Raw genomic sequence first — 17,669 nt, 5'->3', positions numbered from 1 at the left:
CCGGGAGGCGGGACTAGGCTAGAGGAAGGATGAGGGATGGGGGCAGAGCTGGGACCCCTCCCACAGCCGGCCCGTGACCCTGCCCGGGGTACCTTGGCTGTCCGTGATGGGCTCTTTGACTCCCTCGGTGAGCAGCTCGGGCCTGGAAAACACCACGAAGGGACAACTGCTTAGGTCCCTCCGGGCCTCCCTGTACAGGCCCTCCCAGCTCTGGGGTCCCCCCCTTCCCTTCCCCCCTCCACCTGAGCCCCCACACCTGTCCTGCAGACCCATGCCTGAGATTGCGGGGCTCTGAGGATCGCGGCCCAGAGGGATGGTGGCCCGACCCAGACCCAGGGGACGCTGCCCACGGGGCCAGTGTGAAGCAGAGAAGCAGCCGGGGCTGACCATGGGGCGAGATCTCGGAGGGGCAGGCAAGGTCCGGGGTTTCTGAGGAACACCTCAGAGCTGCCGTGTCACTCGGAGTCGGGGCCTTGGGGACCAGCCCCGGCTTTCCACTCACTTCTGTATCTCGAGACCGCACAAAGCCCTTCCCAGATGTCTGGTGCCCTCCTGACATGCTGGAGGCGTGAACTGTTTCCATCGCCCCATTTACCGGGTGAGGACACAGGCATTGGGGAGGTGAGCGAGGTGCCCAAGGCCACGCAGCAGGGAGGGGCAGGGCTCCCTCAAGGCCTGCTCCATTCCTGACTCGCGCGGGGGACGGTGGGGTGCCAGTCTCCACTTTCTGGGGTTCAGTTTCCCCACAAGGAGAAGGGGTTGAAGGAGTGTGTGTGTGGAGGGTTCTACACGCAGCTGAGGCCTTTTCCAGCTCCTGAGGCCGTGCTCCAGGCCGGGGCTGTGCCTCCTCCCTCGGGCCCTGTGAGCCCAGCTCTGGGCAGATACCCAGGTGCCAGGTGCCCGCTGGCAGGAGAGGCACCAAGTCCTCATCCACTGGACCCCTGGCCTGGGGGAGGGGTATGCCCTCAGAGTCCGGCCTTTGGTCTCCTTTCTAGGCCTGGTCTCCTCTGTGCCACTGCTTGGCTATCCCCATGATGGGGAGCTCATTACCTGTCCAACACCCTCATCCACAGACCCTAGTCCAGCACCCCTGTCCCGCGACACCCTTCGGGAGATCTGAAGCAGTGGTTCCACTACCTGTCCCACCCCACTGTCCCCTGTCCGCCTTCCCCGGGCCTGCGTGGCGCCCCCCAATGCCCTCAGCCTGCCACAGATTCCAGACCATGCCTCCCTCTCTTAGAGCGGACAGGCCTACCCTAGCTCGACAAGTCTGCAGGGAAAACAGGGCACTTAGGGTCAGTACTATATAGTACTATATAATAAAGAGTTTCCTCCTTGTCCCTGCGTCCTGGGACATAATCTCTCCCCTTTGGTATTTCTCGAGGGGCAGGAATATCCGAGTTCTTATTCCTGGTGGGACCCTGGGATCACAGCTAAGTTTATGCTAATGAGGTGACTTGGGATTCTGGAACCCAGACCCAGCGATCAGAGGACGGGGGCTTTAGGTGACCTGATGTCCGCTCACCCTCCTGATTTCTGGGGTGGGGAGGGGGCCGCAGACGGAGCTCAGTCACACAGCCAACGACCCAAGCAAGCGCGAATCCCAGTAAAGACCGTGGGCACGGAAGCTCGGTGCTCGAGGGTGACATGTCCTGATACCGTGGGGACCTTGACTTTCACGTCTCTGTCTGGCTGTCTTGATTACAGAATCCTTGATATAAAACTGTAACGGTAATACAGCGCTTTCCTGAGTTCTGTGAAGTGTTTTAGCTGATTACTGAGCCCCGGGAAGGATTCTGAGACCGCTGCTCAGAAGTGTGGTCAGCCCAGGGGACCGTGAACTGGCAGCAGGGACCTTCTAACACCCGGTGGTCGTTACCGGAACACACGGCAGCACCGCACGAGCCAGAACCTTCCACCACGACTTCCCTGGGTAGCCGTCCCCGTCCGTGTGAATCCACGTGTGATTTTCAACTTCCAAAGGGTTTCTTAACTTCAGAGAACTGAATGAAAGCAAGGGCCCCTCTCCCCAGGAGGCACAGAAGATGAGAACTTGGCACACAGGTTCAAGGACTGGGGTAAAGAAGGCTTTTCGACCAGAGGTTTAGAAGGTTTAAATGGACTTTGTGCCATCCGTAACTGGTCGTGGTTGTCTGCGATATTGTTTAGAAGGACGTGGAACTCAGAAAGAGTGACAGTTGGGGCACCTGGGTGGCTCAGTGGGTTGAGCCTCTGCCTTTGGCTCAGGTCATGATCCTAGGTCCTGGGATCGAGCCCCACATCAGGCTCTCTGCTCATGCGGAGCCTGCTTCCCCACGCTCCCGCCTCTCTGCCTGCTTGTGATCTCTCTCTGTCAAATAAATAAAGAAAATACTAAAAAAAAAAAAAAGAAAGAAAGAAAGAGTGACTATCAGCAAGTGATGTCTTCCGTAGGTGTTTCTCACACACAGGGACACGCAGCCGACCGTTCAACACGGGTCGGAACTGCGCAGGCCGACGTACAGGCATGGTTTCCTCGATATAGGACTGTAAATGCCTTTTCTCTTCTTTATAGGTTCTTTTCACGTTTCCTTTTTCCTAGTTTCCTTTATTGTAATAATACAGTACGTTACATACGTAACATATAAAAGACACATCCATCGACTGTGTTATCGGTAAGGCTTTTGGGCAACAGTAGGTTATCAGGAGTTAAGAGGTTTTTTCCCTTCTTTGAAGATTGATTTATTTATTTTAGAGAGAAGGGAAGGGGCAGAGGGAGAGAAGGACTCTCAAGCAGACCCACCGTCAAGTGTGTAGCCCGACGTGGGGCTCGATCCCAGGACCCCGAGATCATGACCTGAGTCAAAGGCAGATGCTCAACCCACTGAGCCACCCAGGCGCCCCTAGTCTGCTTACAGTGGACACACAATGTTACGTTCGTTTCAGGTCTAAGTGGCTAGGTTTGTGGGGAGTCAGAAGTTATATGTGAATTTTCAACTACAAAGGGGTGCAGGGGGCGGGCAGCACTCCTAACACCCATAGGGTTCCAGGGTAGATTTTAATATTTTTGTTTGATAGAGAGAGACACAGCGAGAGAGGGAATACAGGCAGGGGGAGAGGGAGAGGGAGAAGCCGGCTTCCTGCTGAGCAGGGAGCCTGATGCGGGGCTCGATCCCAGGACTCTGGGATCATGACCCGAGCCAAAGGCCGATGCTTAACGACTAAACCACCCAGGCACCCCGGGTCAATTCTATACTTTTACAGGCTGAACTGTGCCTCCTCCAAATTTCGTATGTCAAAGCCCTGACCTCCGAGGACCTCGGAACGTGCCTGTTCTGGAGATGGGGTCTTTAAACAGGTGGTTAAAATTCAATGAGGCCAACAGAGGTGCCCTCATTCCGGGCTGGGTGCCCTTCTAAGAAGAGGAGATTAGGTCCCATGGAAAGAGACACCAGGGATGTGTGCACACAGAGAAAGGCCACTTGGGAGGCACAGCGAAGGGGACCGGCGTCGGGAGAGGCCAAACCTGCCAGCACCTTGACCTTGGACTTCCAGCCCCCAGAACGGTAAGAAATACGTTTCCGTCGTGTAAGCCGCTCCCATCCGTGACGCCTCGTTACAGAAGCCCCGTCAGGCCAGTATGCACGTGCACAGTCTCAAAGTACGCCCATCCCTGGTTTTCTGTACACGCAGGCAGTAGCGGACACAGCTGTGCTTCTACCTGATCCCAGAACACTTACGTCACCCCTGCCCAAAGGCGCCCTTCTCTACGTTAGGATCAGTGACGAGCAGCTCTTTGGTGCCAAATATCCGTTTAACGGTATTTTCTGCCGGTTTTTATTTTTTTAAATATTTTATTTATTTATTTGACAGACAGAGATCACAAGTAGGCAGAGAGGCAGGCAGAGAGAGAGGGGGAAGCAGGCTCCCTGCTGAGCAGATTGCCCGATGCGGGGCTCGATCCCAGGACCCTGGGATCATGATCTGGGCCGAAGGCAGAGGCTTTAACCCACTGAGCCACCCAGGCGCCCCATGGTTATTATGTTTTTAATTCCATTTCATTTTTCTGCTGGACTTTAAAATGAGAAATAACAAAATACACGAAGGACCCAAATCTCTCAGAATCAGCCAGCGAGGCCACCCCCTTCCCCCACCCAACACTGCGCCCTGCAAAAGCTCATCGCGTTCTCCTATGTGAGCCTTCGTCCTTGCCTGGCTTTCCGGGGGCTGGAGTTGGTGAAACTTACTCCTTAAAACGGATCTATTTTTAAAGACATGAGATCCTCATCCAGGCAACCACACGAACGAATCTCAAAAGCTCAAAAGTGAGAGAAACCAACTCAAAAGGCAGCAGCCGAATCATGGCACCTGTAGAACGTTCTGGAAAAGGCAAGGCGACGGCAGAAGAGAGATCGGCGGTCCCCAAGGGATACGAGGGGAAGGTTTTGGGGGGACAGGGCTGTCCCGTCTCTTTTCTTCTTTTTTAAATTAAATTAAATTTTTACTGATTTGTTTTTGATCATGTTATCTTCGTCGCCATGCAGTACATCATGAGACGGGCCCCTATCTTCAGGGCGGTGGCAGTTATAGGACGCATGAGCTCACCGACGTTCAAACGGGTATGTGTGCACCTAAAACCCGATGTTAGGGAAAAAAAGCCATCTCGATGGGGTACTTCGAGCGTGCCAGGCCCTTCGCTGAGCCGTGACCCCACTATCACTCCGGGACATGCTACGGTGCTTCCCGGTTAACAGCCCCTGAGAGCAAGCTGCCCAAGGTCATGGGGAAGAGTGGGAAGTTGGCGGGGAGGCGGCCTCTCGAGTCTGCCAGAGAGTCACCGGGCTGACCCGCCTCCCTGTCTAAGTGTAAAATGGTGTGAAAAATGCTCGTGAGCACAGGAGAGGGAAGCTGCATCTTCACTGAATGATGAGTGGCCTCCATGCGGCATGACCCCCCTGAATCTGGATGTTCAGGACATTCCGCTCCCAACGTCCTGTCCCCGCCCCACCCCAGCCTCTCCCCTGAGCGGGGCGGGGGGGCGAAGTCCCATTATCCACCTGCCATCCCCTGCCACCCCCGGAAGGCCCCGGGCCCCGCAGGCACAACAGACATCTGACCCCACTCGGGATCGCGGCCTTCTCCTGCACCCCCCGTCTCAGAGAATGGCATCACTGCCGCCCCAGGTGCTCAGCCTTGACCCCGAGCCATTCGGAACCCCCCTTTCTTGCACACGCCATATCCCATGTATCAGCGCATCCTGACAGCCCATCTTCCGAACACGGCCTGAAAGTGACTTCTCACCAAGCCGCCAGCCTATCCCCGGGGCCAGCGCAAAGCCTCCTCCTTGGTCCTTGCTTCCGCCCTGCCCACAACCCCAAAGCCCCCTTCTATCTCACAGCAAGAGAAAGAAAAAAAAAAAAAAAAGACCAGATCATGTCATAGTCTCTTTGGAATCTTTCAGTGAGTTCTCATTAAATGTAAAATAAAATCCAAACTCTTTTAGCCAGGCCGAGACCCTCCGTGATCCCAACCCCGCTCCCTCCTGGGCTTTACCACCCTTTCCTCACTCACCGTGCACAGCCATACCAGTGTATCATGGGCCTTCAAACACGCAACCATGCCCTGCCCCACGGCCTTTGCACCTGCTCTTCCCGCTGCCTAAATACTCTCTCACCAGATATCGGCATGCCTCGCGACCTTAGATAGGTTCCTCCTGCCCCTCTCTGTCCCCAGACCCCAGGTTCTAGCATTTATCTCTCCCTGACATTATATGATAGTCTTAGCCCACAAAACAGGCCAACTCAAGACGTGCATTGTTTGAGTCTTCTGGAGCCCCCTCGTTCTTGTTCCTCCTGGTGCAAACCAGGGCCTCGGGGGACAGGACTCTGCCCCACGCCCCATCACCCGCCATGAAGGTATGCCACGAATCTCCCAATTTGGGGGCCATCGCCATCAGCAGCACCCCGGTGCCCCCGGCCCTGGATACCCACACACGCCCAGAGAACGTGCAGAACGGTCCAGGAGAGGTAGCTGGCGGGCAGATTCCCATTCCACGTGGAGACACACGGGCGAGTTGCTTTGGGTCTGGCAGGCCCGGGCAGGATCTGGGCAACCTCCCGCTGGCCCAACTGGGGCGAAACCCTCCCTAACACCCCACTGTTCCGAAACACCGTAAGAGCCTGCCCCGACGTGAAGACCAAGACGGCGCTCTGGCGCTCCCCCCACTCCCTGCACTGGACCCGTCCCCCACCGCGGACACGGCCGGGCCTCACCTCTTGATGACGAACTGGATGCTGTTGCTCGCCTCCAGGATCTTCCGGAGCTTGGCGATCCCGAAGCAGTTGGGCCTGCGGAGGGAGATGCCTTCAGGCAGCCCCACCACAAACAGCTCCTCTGGGTACATCAGGAACTTGGAGTAGGGCACCTTGACGGGCTCCGAGATGCCAATGGCCTTGGCTGCGGAGACACGGCTGCTGTAGGGCCATCTGGGACTACGGGGGCCACGAGCCCCGGCTCCAGCCTCCCGCGTCTGCGGGGGTGGGGGTGGGGAAGCAGGTGGCAGGGCTCCCTCGAGAGTCAGTGCTGAGTTGACCCCCCCCAAACCCTGAGAGGTGGGTACTGTGACCCCAGCCTGCGGGTAAGAGACCAGGAGTTCAGAGGGGATGGGACACAAGGACGCAGGGGTTGGTTTCGTGCGTGAAGCCTCCGGCCAGTGCCCAGCAAGCCACTGGGGCCTAATAAAAGAACAGCCTCCCCTGCCTGCCCCACCCCCATCCTTGTTCCCGGACTCTCGAGTGGGAAGGGTCTTGCTGGGTATGTGTCCTCCTGAGGACCCCGAAGGAGGGTGTCCATGAGGACGGAGGGGCAGCTACGCAGTGGACAGAACAGGTTCTCCAACCCGAGGCCAAGGCCGACCGGGAGCGGGCAGGTGGCAAAGGCCGGGGGCCGCGTGGCAGGAGGAATGGTTTCCCTGGGTGTCCCCATCCCCTTCCCCGTGCGCCCTGACCCCTCGGTCTCCTCCCTGCCTCGTCCCAGGGCAGGGAGCAGGAGGGACCCAAAGTCCCTCGGCACACGGGGCCGCCGCAGGGAGGGTGCGCTGCCCGGGGGCCCCGGCCGGCTCCTGGCTCACCGTATCGCGTGTTGAAAAGCAGTTCCACCTGCTTCCGTAAGGGCCGGATCACGTCTCCGTGGCTGTCTGGAAGGCAAAAGGCAGCCTGCTGGGCCTCCCCGGGGACAGCGCGACCCCGCTTCGCAGCTCATGTCCCAGCTCTGCCGGCACCAAGAATGACCCTGCATTGGGACCTTGGAATGCGGGAAGGCCGGGGCCGTGGTGGTAACAGGAAAGCTACTTCCTCAGAAACGGCACCCCCGGACGGGTCCACAATTTCTGAACTCAACTGTCTGCTTCTAAAGCCAGGTCTACGGTGTAAAGGTGTGGAAGATTCTGCCGCCTAAGCAGAACCACACATCTTTCGAAGCGTGTAAGTCATCCTAGACCGGCTCAGGGAGTGACTCAGCTAGTGGGTGAACGGCCGGCCGGCACGGAGTACGCTGCCCCCAGGTGGCGGTGGGGTTTCAACCTCCCCCGCACGGAGGTCGGGCCGGGGTTTAGGGAAAGGACCCTTCTCTCCTTGCACGCCCACTCCGATTCCGTCCCAGGGGCAGGTACTCCCAAGAGGAAAGGGACCCATCCCCGCTTTGATCTCTCCTCCTGCACAACACTCGCTCAGCGGGAAGGGAAGGAGCACTGTTCCTGAGAATGCGCGGGGCTGTTGGACACAAAGCCGATTTTGCGCTTCCCGGCCTCCGTGCAACTTGCTGGGACTCCAGACTTAAAACCTTTGTGAAGCGGGTGCGTGTCTAAAAATAAAGATGGAAAACGCTCTGTATTTCCCTTAACCAGAACGAGCTGCGTATGCCTCTGCCCAGGTGTCTCCTCGTTCTAGAACACGGGTCTATCGGCCTCCCCCCACTTTGGGGCAGCCCACAGGACTCCCACCTCCAAACGGGGGGCTGGGGAGTGATGGCGTGGACAGAACCAGAAACACCGGGGAGAGGAAGAGTTTGGGGGAGACAGATCGGGTGATGGGATGGAAGGGAACGGACGGCGCCTCACCCTCCACAGGCCGCTCCTCGGGCTGCGGGTCCTCGCTGGGGCCTTTCTCTGAAAGAGAACAGAGGATGCCAGGAAGCCACGGGCATGGTCTCCCGGGCCCTGTGCCGCAAAGGTCAGGCCGAAACGTGGGGTGCAGCAGGCTGACTCTGGGGCAGAGCACAGCGCCCCCCCCTCCGATGGGGTCAGGGACCTTGATGCTGTACGGGCACCCCCACCCCTGTCTTCACACAAAGAGGCCACGTGTCCAAACACGTGTTCAGAGCCACGTGTGCAGAGCCACGTGTGCAAGCACGTTCGGTTCCTACCCTCTGGAGACCAGACCCGTGTGGGTCGGTCCTTCTTTCTGTGTGCAAGGCTCTGCCCTCGACACGAGGACATGCAGGGACAAGGCAAAGCCCTATTCTCCTGCTGTGACACCAGATCGGACACGGACGGCCCGTCAGCAGGGATGCCGCGAAGAAAGACGGTTCGATAAGGGGAGAGCAAATGGGCCCAGGGGCACGGAGCGACCCCAGGTCAGGGCGTCCGCGGGGCTCTCTGATGCGATGGCACGGACTTTCGCCTGAGCTCAGAGCAACAGACCCATCCTTGTCCCCAGACAGCCAGGACGCGGCCCGTCAACAAGGAAGGGGAGTACTGAAGCTGTATGGGGGTGGGGACCTGTGCTGGCCTGTTGCTGAGGGAGAGGAGGGAAGGCTTCCTGGAGGAGGTGAGCACCTGGGCTGGAGATGAGGGTCTAGAAAAGCAGTCGGGGAGAGGCAGGGAGGGAGGCGTAACGTGGGGGGCCGTGAAAACAGCCACGCTACACGGCGTCCCTCCGCAGCAGCCCTTTATGGCCAGGGCTGGGCCCAGGAAGGCCTCGAGGGCTGGTCAGCACTGGAAACCACCAGGAGGGGTTCTAACCGGGGAAGCTCGCTGCCACTGTGCCTAAGCGCCTCCGAGGGCCTGTTTCAGCCCAGGACGGGCAGCCGAGCTAGAGGGACAGGCAGAGCCCGGGTCTGCCAGACTCCCGGCCGCCGGCCCGCGCCCATGTGCTCTCCTGACACCTCCTGGAAGGCGCACGTGTTGACAAGGGAGACGAGGCACGGTCCCCTGTCCCAGGCGGGACGGTGAGCCGGAAGGAAAGGCGCTGATCCCGGGTGAGCTGCCGGGAGTCCACATTCGCTCGGGACGGAGGGAAAAATGAGCCTGTACCTCGGATCCCCAGACAAGCCTGAGGCTTGGGACTCGACGTAGAAGGCGCTGGAAGGTTCTGGAGGGCAGGAGAGGACCCGCCCCCTCCGTTCCCCCCCGAATCCAGGTATCCTCGGCCCCACGAAGGAGGGGCTTCTGTAGGGCTGGGGCCACGCCTGAGTGGGGGGCTGTGACCCATGTGCTTTGGGGTCCCAAATTCCAAACGTGGAGAACCTGCCAGATTCTCCACCCAGACGCGGGGGCTGGGTTATTCACCGGCTCGCCGCGCCCCCCCATTCTCCACTGTTGAGTAAGTGGCGACCCCCTCCAGACACGAACGAGGGCACGCCAAGGACCCCTGTGCTCTAGAGACGTCCACGGCCTCTGGGAAGGGAGGGAGGGACAATGTGTGCACAATCCTAGCCACAGGCATTCGCACACGTGCAGAGAAAGGACACGGGAAGGCCGAAGGACGCGAGACGGGCAGCGGCTCCAGGAGGGGGAAGGAAGTGCCTCCTGTTTAGGTCGCCGAGCCCTGCGTCATTTATTTTATAATGCACACGTGTCAGCAGAAAAAGCACACGCACACACATACCCCGTTCTAATCCACGGTGGTTCAGCATCTTCCTACTCCCTCGGTTTCGAGTGTGGTGCTGGGAAAGGCACCTCAGACGGGCAGTCAGCAAACCTGAGCTCCAGCCCAAGGCTGGGTGCCACTGGGGAGGTGGACTGGCCAGACGGGACCTCAGGTTCCCACTCTCTGTCACGCCAAAGAGGAGAAGCCATTCCCGTAGGTCTGCTGGTCTGTGGCCGCCCAGCCCCCTGCGGTCCGGACGGAGACGGACACGCGTGATCCTCTCTAAGGGGCACTGCGACCTGGGCGGCCAGGCCCCTCTGTCAGCTCATCCCGAGCCTCGGGTCACCCCACTGCTCCACAGACTGTCGTCAAGTCCGGTCCCGTCCAGCCCAACGAGAACAGTCTGTCTTCACGGCCACGGTATCAGAAGCCCATCCCGACCCCCGGAGCAGACAAAGAGATACGCCCCTTCACCTCCCAGAGCGACCGTTCCAGCACTTTCTTCCATCTTCCGGTGCTTTCCACAGCTGCCAACACAACAGCCCAGCGCCTTCACCGGCTCCCCACTCGCTGCCGATTTTGGGGGGCTGCCGGCAGTCCGTCGGGGGGATGCCACCAACAGGTCCCCGTCCTTTGTTACCAGTGACATGGTCGCAAACTCCTCCGTGCAGAAGACGCTGTCCGGGTTTCAGGTCATTTCCAAGGACCGGACCCCGGGGACTCCCAGGGGTGCTCGTTCTGACCCCTCGTCACGTTGATCCATTTCTGGAAAAATCAACTCGGCACACTGCCTCCTCACCAGCACCAGAAGGGCATCCCTTCCCCAACACGCACAGCAGAGGTCCCGCCCCATTCAGGGGTGCAGAAGAGGTGTCCCCTTCCCGTTCCCGAGGCGGTGCGTCGTCACGAGGCCCGCTGTCTCTTCTGCGCGCGACTGTCCATCCGTGTTGCCGCGGACACTGGGTTGCCCCCCTCGGGTCCCCTTCTGGGGCGACTCCCGTCCCGCGACCGATGGAGGATACCCCAGGTCAACTCCGAACAACGCCAAGGGCCCGTTCTGGCCGCGGAGCTTCCCACGGGGTCGGCAGAGGCTGTCGGTGGGGCCGGGACATGCCTCCGCCTCCCTCTCGGCCCCCCACGCACCCATCCCCTATTACATAGATGCTGAGCCTAAGGGCAGCCCCTGGGAACCCCCCCCACCTGTTAAACGCCAGCTCCGAGCCTGTTCCCTGGGGAGCTTTACCTATACGACACGTGTCCTCGGGCTGTGAATTTTTCCTGCGGGTTCCAGGCCAGCGTTCTGGTCTCTGCAGGCCACGGTAACGTTATTCTTGGGTGCACTGCCTGTCCTCTCCCAAGGAACCTACCAGGGCAGAATCTTGCCGCCTGAACTACCTTTCCCCGACTGACTGATCCATGAAACAGAAGGACAGAGTCCCCTCCCGGGACACCGTGGGAAAGCCCCCCAGAGGAGGCTGGGGTCCCCGTGGTCCCCGCTTCTCCAGCTGGCCCGCGATCGGCCCCAGATCCTGGGGTCCCACGAGCCGACTAGGTCCCGATGAATGAGTCTCTTCTCGTGGTTTGGTCGTCCATGTGGACACTGAATCCAGAACCGAACCCACAACGGGCACGGGCTCTGCCCGTCTGCAGATTGGACAGACCCTCCTCCGGAAGTCGGTTTTCCACGGTCGTCGGCTCAGACTCTGTTCCCCGCAACCTCTCCGGTGCTGTAGGTGGGGGACCACAGCCCGCGGACCCCCACACGTCGCCTTGCTGGGCTGGACTCCCGGGTCCTCTTCCTGCTCTTGTTTCCGGAACATTCCCCCAACAGACGGGAGCAGACGAGGAGCAGAGACGTTCTGCTTTTACTCCGCCGCCGCAAACACGGCGCCACTGGGCTGGGCCGGCAGAAAACCTTCCACTTTTCCAGTCATGAGTCTACTTTTGGTGTGTGTGTGTGGGGGGGGTATGGATTTCTCAAGTGCAGCAAAGCACGCAGAAGACTATTGTAATAAACACCCCAGAGCCCACCGGCCAGAAGGAGTGTGTTATTAGCGTCTGGTCATTTCTGCATCTGATTTTTTATTTATTTTTTTTTGCACCTGATTTTTTAATGAAACATGCAACAACACTGTTTTGATGTTTCCAAACTTTTCCAAACTTCCACCAATGCTGTCATTCCTGCCCTTCTGCAGGTGCGTTTCACGCTGAACGTCCTGTTTCTGAGACCTCTTTGCCCTGTTTTTTAATTTTACTGTTTTCAGGGTAATCTCTTTGCCCAGGTGGGGCTCGAACGCACGGCCCTGAGATCAGGAGTCCCACACTCCATGAACTGAGCCAGCCAGGCGCCCCTGCGCTGGTCATTTAAACGTGGCCTGCTGTATGCTTCTGAATGCCATCCCCGGGCACCCCCGTCTTCCGCTCCCAACCGGGCCCACGCCGGATATTGCACACACGGCAAACAAACAGAAGCCAGTCCAGTCCCCTTTTTTGAGTTTCGTGGCCTGGCCCCGCCGGTATCCTGTATTTACAAAGCTTTCCAAGTTTTAATTATTTGAGTACTAACGTCATTTTCTAGCCTCTCTGTGAACCTTGTGTCCCATACGTAACATACCATCCGTCTTCCGGATAACCAACTCCTAAGAAATATCACCTAGGGGCGCCCGAGCGGCTCGGTCAATTGTGTGCCCAACTTTTGATTTTCGGTTCAGATCAGGATCTCAGGGTCGTGGGATCGAGCCCCACGTCGGGCTCTGCGCTCAGCATGGCATCTGCTTGAGATTCTCTCTATCCCTCTGCCCCTCCCTACACGGTGGTTCACACTCTCTCTCAAATAATCTAATTTTTTTTTTTAAAGATTTTACTTATTTGTTTGATAGAGAGAGAGGGAACACAAGCAGAAGGAGTGGGAGAGGGAGAAGCAGAATTCTCACTGAGCAGGAAGCCCGACATCGGGCTCAATCCCAGGATCCTGACGGAGCCACCCAGGTGCTGCTCAAAGAAATAACCTTTAAAAAAAAGACCTTTTTTTTTCTTTTATTATCCATGATAAATACAGGACATCTGTTGACAATGGCTGGAGATGGGAGGTGGGCGCATGAGAGCTACTGGTTTCAATTCTACGTGTTTTTGAACATTTCCAAAATGAATTTAAAAACACGAGACCTAGAGAAGCCCACACCTCCCCTGCCGCTATCTACCTGCTGGGCCAGTCCTCTTGGCTAGGATACTGCAATAGTCTGTTCCTGTCTTTGTCCTCTGTCCCCTGTGGTTTATCCTGAACCCCATGATCGGAGTAAACATGGTTAAAACGTCACTCATTAGCTCCAACCACCCCGTGAGGAGGCTTCCGTCTCCGCGGAGTCATGCCCCCATTCTTTCCTTTGACGTACTTGCCCTGCATAACCCACACCCATCACCTACCTGCCTCCCTGACCTTGCTCTCCCCACCTCACTCTGTGCTAGCCACCCCGGCCACCTTGCTTCTCTTTGGACATGCCGGGCACAACCGACCACAGGGCCTTTGCACATGCTATTCCTGCCGCCTGCAAAGCTCTTTCCTGACATCCAATGGCTCCCACCACCTTCAGGTCTTTGCTCCAAAGTCACTTTCTCAGTGAGGTCCTCTCTGACCCCCTAAGTCCTATAATAACAACTGTACCCCTGGCCCTCATGCCTCCCCCTTCTGGCTTTGTGCCCCCCACTGCACTTACCACCCTGACTTTCTCTTTCCCCTCTTGATTTGCTTACTCTGTCTCCCTGCACTAGAAGCACATGGACCTTGGTTGTCTGGTATACTGCTCTGGCCCCGGCACCTCAGACAGGACCTCCTGGAACACAGTAGGTGCTCAGTAAACAGTCACTGAATAATAGAACAAGTTAATTCACGTGGGGGTTCCTGGGGAAGATGCAGAAGCCAGACTTCATATAAACCAAGACCGACTGCAGGTTTCCAGAGAGGAACCCAGCCTGCGCAGGGAGTCAGGCACACACTGGGTTTTCCCTGGGGGTGTCCTGGCCCACCCCGTCTCCCTATGACGCCCCCGGGAGGTGAGCCCCCAGCCCATTTCTTACCAGTCAGCATCTCCATCCCGTAACCAGAATCTTCTGAGGGCAGATGCCCAGGCATTGAGTCTGTCATCTCCTCAGAGGTGGGCGAAGGGTCTGGAGACAAAAATGACACCAGCATCTTCTGCCTGTCCCACCCCATCATGGTCCCTTGGGGACCCCCAGCCCCACGTGCCCGCAGAGGGGGACCCTTCAGGAAGTCGTGCCCCTGGAACTCCGGGAGGGCAGCTTTAGTGAACAGCTGTGTCAGAGGCCTGGCCGGGGCCCGAGGGGGTGTGGGATCCCACACTGAGCCTCCGGGGACCACGTCCACCCTGTTTTTGCACAGATGTGGACACTGAGGCTCCCGGGCCTTCAAGTCTGACCCTCCTATTCCCGTACCTCTTCTCCTCCCCCCTGCCTTCTGAATCCCAGGGGAGCAAGGCCTGAGAGAGCAGGCTGTGCGTGTAGGGGGCACCCTTAAGAAGGCTGGAGCAAGAGACAGGACCGTCAGCGCGGGGGGGAGACCCAGCTGCGGAGAGGGCATGCCAGACCCCACTGCTCTCGGGACTGACTAGAGACCCCTTCTTGGCCCTGGGGAGACAGAGGTGATAGCCCAGGAGGGGACATGGTGGTTCCGGTCAGCCCGGGGGCAGGAGGTGCTTGGTTCCTGGAGGCCCACACAGGGCACCCTTCAGACACCGGTCCCTTACCTGGGACGGTGACCTGAATAATATCTAGATCCTCTGGCTCAATTTTAATGGGCCTCAGCCCACTCAGCTCCCCAGAAGTTCCTGCGAGGAGGGAATGAGGGATCCAGTTAGGTGCAGGCATACGCTTGGCTGGGCAAAGCAAACCATTCTAGAACATTCTTCCATCCGCAACTTATTAGTAACGCCCCAGGAAGTCATGCCGGCCCCGAGTTCCTGCCCAGCCCAGGAGTGGAGGGTCATCAGGCAGGCCCTGAGACCCACAGAAGGAAGCCACACTGGCAAACAGTGGTGATGCCAGAATCCAGGTGCCCCGACTCGCCCACAATGCCACCCACACCCTGCCCGGCCCTCCAGCCCCGTGATGAGCTCCCAGCATGCTCAGAGGCCTGGGGCGTGGGGGGCAGGGACGGACAGTGTAACTCATCGGTACTGCGGGCGCATGGTCTGAGCTTGGCTCCCTCCTCCCCAAGGCTGCGGGGAGGGGAGACAGGGGGTGCTGGTGGACGCCCTCTCACCGCAGGACACACACAGCGGGTCCTGCTCCTCCTCACCTGGCCCAGAGTCTTCAGAGACACCGTTCTTGTCGGACCTGTGGGAAGGAAGGAGGCCAAGAAACGACCCTGGATCAGCCCTAGCTCCCTCCTCCAGGCAGCCGGGAGCCCACGGGGGCTGCCGGCTCCACAGCCCCCACCCCGGACCATGTTCACCCCCCTGGTCCCCACAGGACAGTCCTCCCTACGGGAAAGATGCCCAGGGTGGGGGTCTCCCAGGCCAGCAGTCACCCGCTGCCCCAGCCGAGATGCTCCGTATCCTGGGGTACACGGTCTGGGTGTCCACCTTCCCCACCAGCTGGGAGCACCTGCGGCCCGGCTTGGGCCAGAGTGGGAGCCCCACAGCTGAGCACAGTGCGGGTCGACCGGTGCTTGCAGGGGGCGGATTGAAAGCGGAGGGGGTACATACAGCCTGGAGGGGCTACCGAAGCCTGGGAGGAGGGGTGGGGAGCAAAGGGGGACAGGGTCCCCAGACGGATGATCCAATGAATTCACAGAGCACTGTTGGGGAGGCCCGGGCTGGAATAAATGGGCCGTCCCCAGCCCCCAGGAGCCCAGAGCCTGGGTGGGGGACACTGGTGGACAGTGGTGACCCGGCCATGAGCGGAGTGCAAAGTCTTGTCAACTCGCAGGGCAGACGCCCGACCTAGTCCGGGGGCCAGGGAAGGCCTCCGAGACACGAGGCAACAGCTGGCGAGATCCTGAGCGGGGACAGAGCTCTCCAGGTGGAAAAAAAGTAGGCAGAGACTCTGCTCTCCTGTCCCTTCAGGTTCTCCTTGGCCCGCAGCGGGGGAGGACACAAGGGTGTGTATGTCGGGGGCGGGGGTGTCTGTGCAGAACGACCCTGTGCTTACACACGGTGCTTACACGGGTGCCCGTAGCCTCTAGGCATGGCATCCTCTCGCCAGCCCCAGACCTTGCCCCTCCCCGCAGGGGTCACACCACCAGCCCCGAGTGGCGGAGGCAGTAGGCCAGGGGCTGGGGCGGGGGGGCCTCACCGAGCGGTCCCGGGCAGCTCGAGGACAGCAGCGCGCGAGATCTCGGCAGAGGTATCCTCCGGGGGGCTGGCTGGCTCCAGCTTCGTGGGGTCTTTGGTAAACTTGTTCCCTGGGTAGAGATGTGGGGGAGGGGAAGGTCAGGGCCAAGGGCCTCCAGTCTCCGTCCGCCTGCAGGGCACCCGGACAGGGGCCTGTGGGAGGCTCTTGGGGTCTGGTCTGGGCTCTGCCAAGCCAGGAATGGGTCCTGGGCAGAGGAGGAATGCAGGCCCCAGTGCCAGAGAAGGCCAGGGATCTCGGAGGACTGCAGGACAAAGCAGCAGCCAGAAATGACCGTCCTGACCTCACGTTCACTAGGAACGCTGAGGGCGCCCTTGGAAAAGAGGCCAAGTTGCCCCCTGAGGCTGAACTGCAAAGCCGCCCTCCCAGGAACTCGGAGGGAGATGCGTCTTATTACCATCCCCACTTCACAGATGTGGAAACCGAGGCCCGGAGGACCCTGGCCAAGGTCACAAAGCTGGGGGCATGGAGGGTCGGAACCGCAACCCAGGCACGGCCCACCCCAAGACCTGGGCTCCCTTTGCTGCACCAGGCAGAGCCTGACACTTCCTCCATGCGGGGGTGTGCTGCCCACGGCGGGGGTCCCTGAGCCCTGCATGTGCAGCCAGGCCTCACCCCCGACTAGCTGAGCTTCAGGGTAAAAAGCAGAACCCACTTCATAGTATAGCACATGTTAGCTTCGTTATTCCCGAGGGGCTGTCTGCACCAGGGAGCTCAGGCGCCCGCCCCGCCCCAGGCTCCCGTCTGGCAGTCCGACTTGCTCGGCCACTTCAGAAAGGACCGGCTGCCCCCACATACCTGTGAAAATTCGCTCATCAAACATCCTGGGGAGAGAGGAGAGACCGGCGTGAGGGCAATGCAGGCCTGGACACCCCCCCAGGCTCGGGAACAGGCCCCCCTGCCCCTCAGGGACGCTCACTCGAGTCCCACACACACGACCACTGCTACAGAGCTGGGTCCCGGGCTGGTCACACGTGGGGGCAGGAGACGGCACGTTCCAGAACAGCCGGGCACCCCAAAACACTTCTCTGCAGTCCCCACCTGGTTCTGGAGGCTCCAACCTGTTCATCGTGGGGCCCCAGGGGCTTCCTCTCACCCTGAGCTCTCTATGGCCACCGCAGGAAGGGAGGCCGTCGGGCAAGTGGGCAACAGGGGAGCCCCCGAGGACCACGCCATCAGCACGCAGACCGTGCACTGGAGGGACGGCTGGGGGCCTGTGGCCATTCGGGACCCCCGCATCGCCCGGCCAAGATGCCTGCAAGTCTGGGCCAGGAATGGGGGCGGCAGAGGGAAGGCTGGCGAGGAAGCTGGGGCCACCCACCCCTCCACCTCCGGGGGCGGCTCTGCGGCAGGCCCCCTGGACCGGCCTGGACTCAAGAACCAAATGGTGCCCAAGGCAGGTCCAGCGGGAAATGTAAACAGGAGCCAAGGGGTCAGCATGGGAGGCAGAGGTAGGGT

At 59.5% G+C, this 17,669-nt stretch overlaps 1 protein-coding gene across 5 annotated transcripts in view; it reads right to left on the bottom strand.

The window, feature by feature from the left end:
• GTF2IRD1 (GTF2I repeat domain containing 1) overlaps positions 1-17,669 on the bottom strand; it is a 93,953-nt gene that overhangs the window by 29,454 nt on the left and 46,830 nt on the right. For 4 of the 5 annotated variants that reach the window (XM_044234089.1, XM_044234091.1, XM_044234093.1 and 1 more), the window contains exons 10-19: positions 17,010-17,035; positions 16,155-16,263; positions 15,157-15,194; positions 14,606-14,686; positions 13,920-14,009; positions 8,096-8,143; positions 7,819-7,839; positions 7,109-7,174; positions 6,252-6,435; positions 93-142 (exon numbers count right to left, since the gene is read on the bottom strand). In XM_044234089.1, coding sequence (XP_044090024.1) covers positions 93-142; positions 6,252-6,435; positions 7,109-7,174; positions 7,819-7,839; positions 8,096-8,143; positions 13,920-14,009; positions 14,606-14,686; positions 15,157-15,194; positions 16,155-16,263; positions 17,010-17,035 — 713 coding nt within the window. The remainder of the gene's footprint in view (positions 1-92; positions 143-6,251; positions 6,436-7,108; positions 7,175-7,818; positions 7,840-8,095; positions 8,144-13,919; positions 14,010-14,605; positions 14,687-15,156; positions 15,195-16,154; positions 16,264-17,009; positions 17,036-17,669) is intronic. The other variant, XM_044234092.1, reaches the window with a different exon arrangement.

Source organism: Neovison vison, chromosome 14 (assembly GCF_020171115.1).
Source record: "Neovison vison isolate M4711 chromosome 14, ASM_NN_V1, whole genome shotgun sequence".
Lineage (NCBI taxonomy): Eukaryota > Metazoa > Chordata > Mammalia > Carnivora > Mustelidae > Neogale > Neogale vison.
This window is presented reverse-complemented; position numbering and strand designations above follow the sequence as displayed.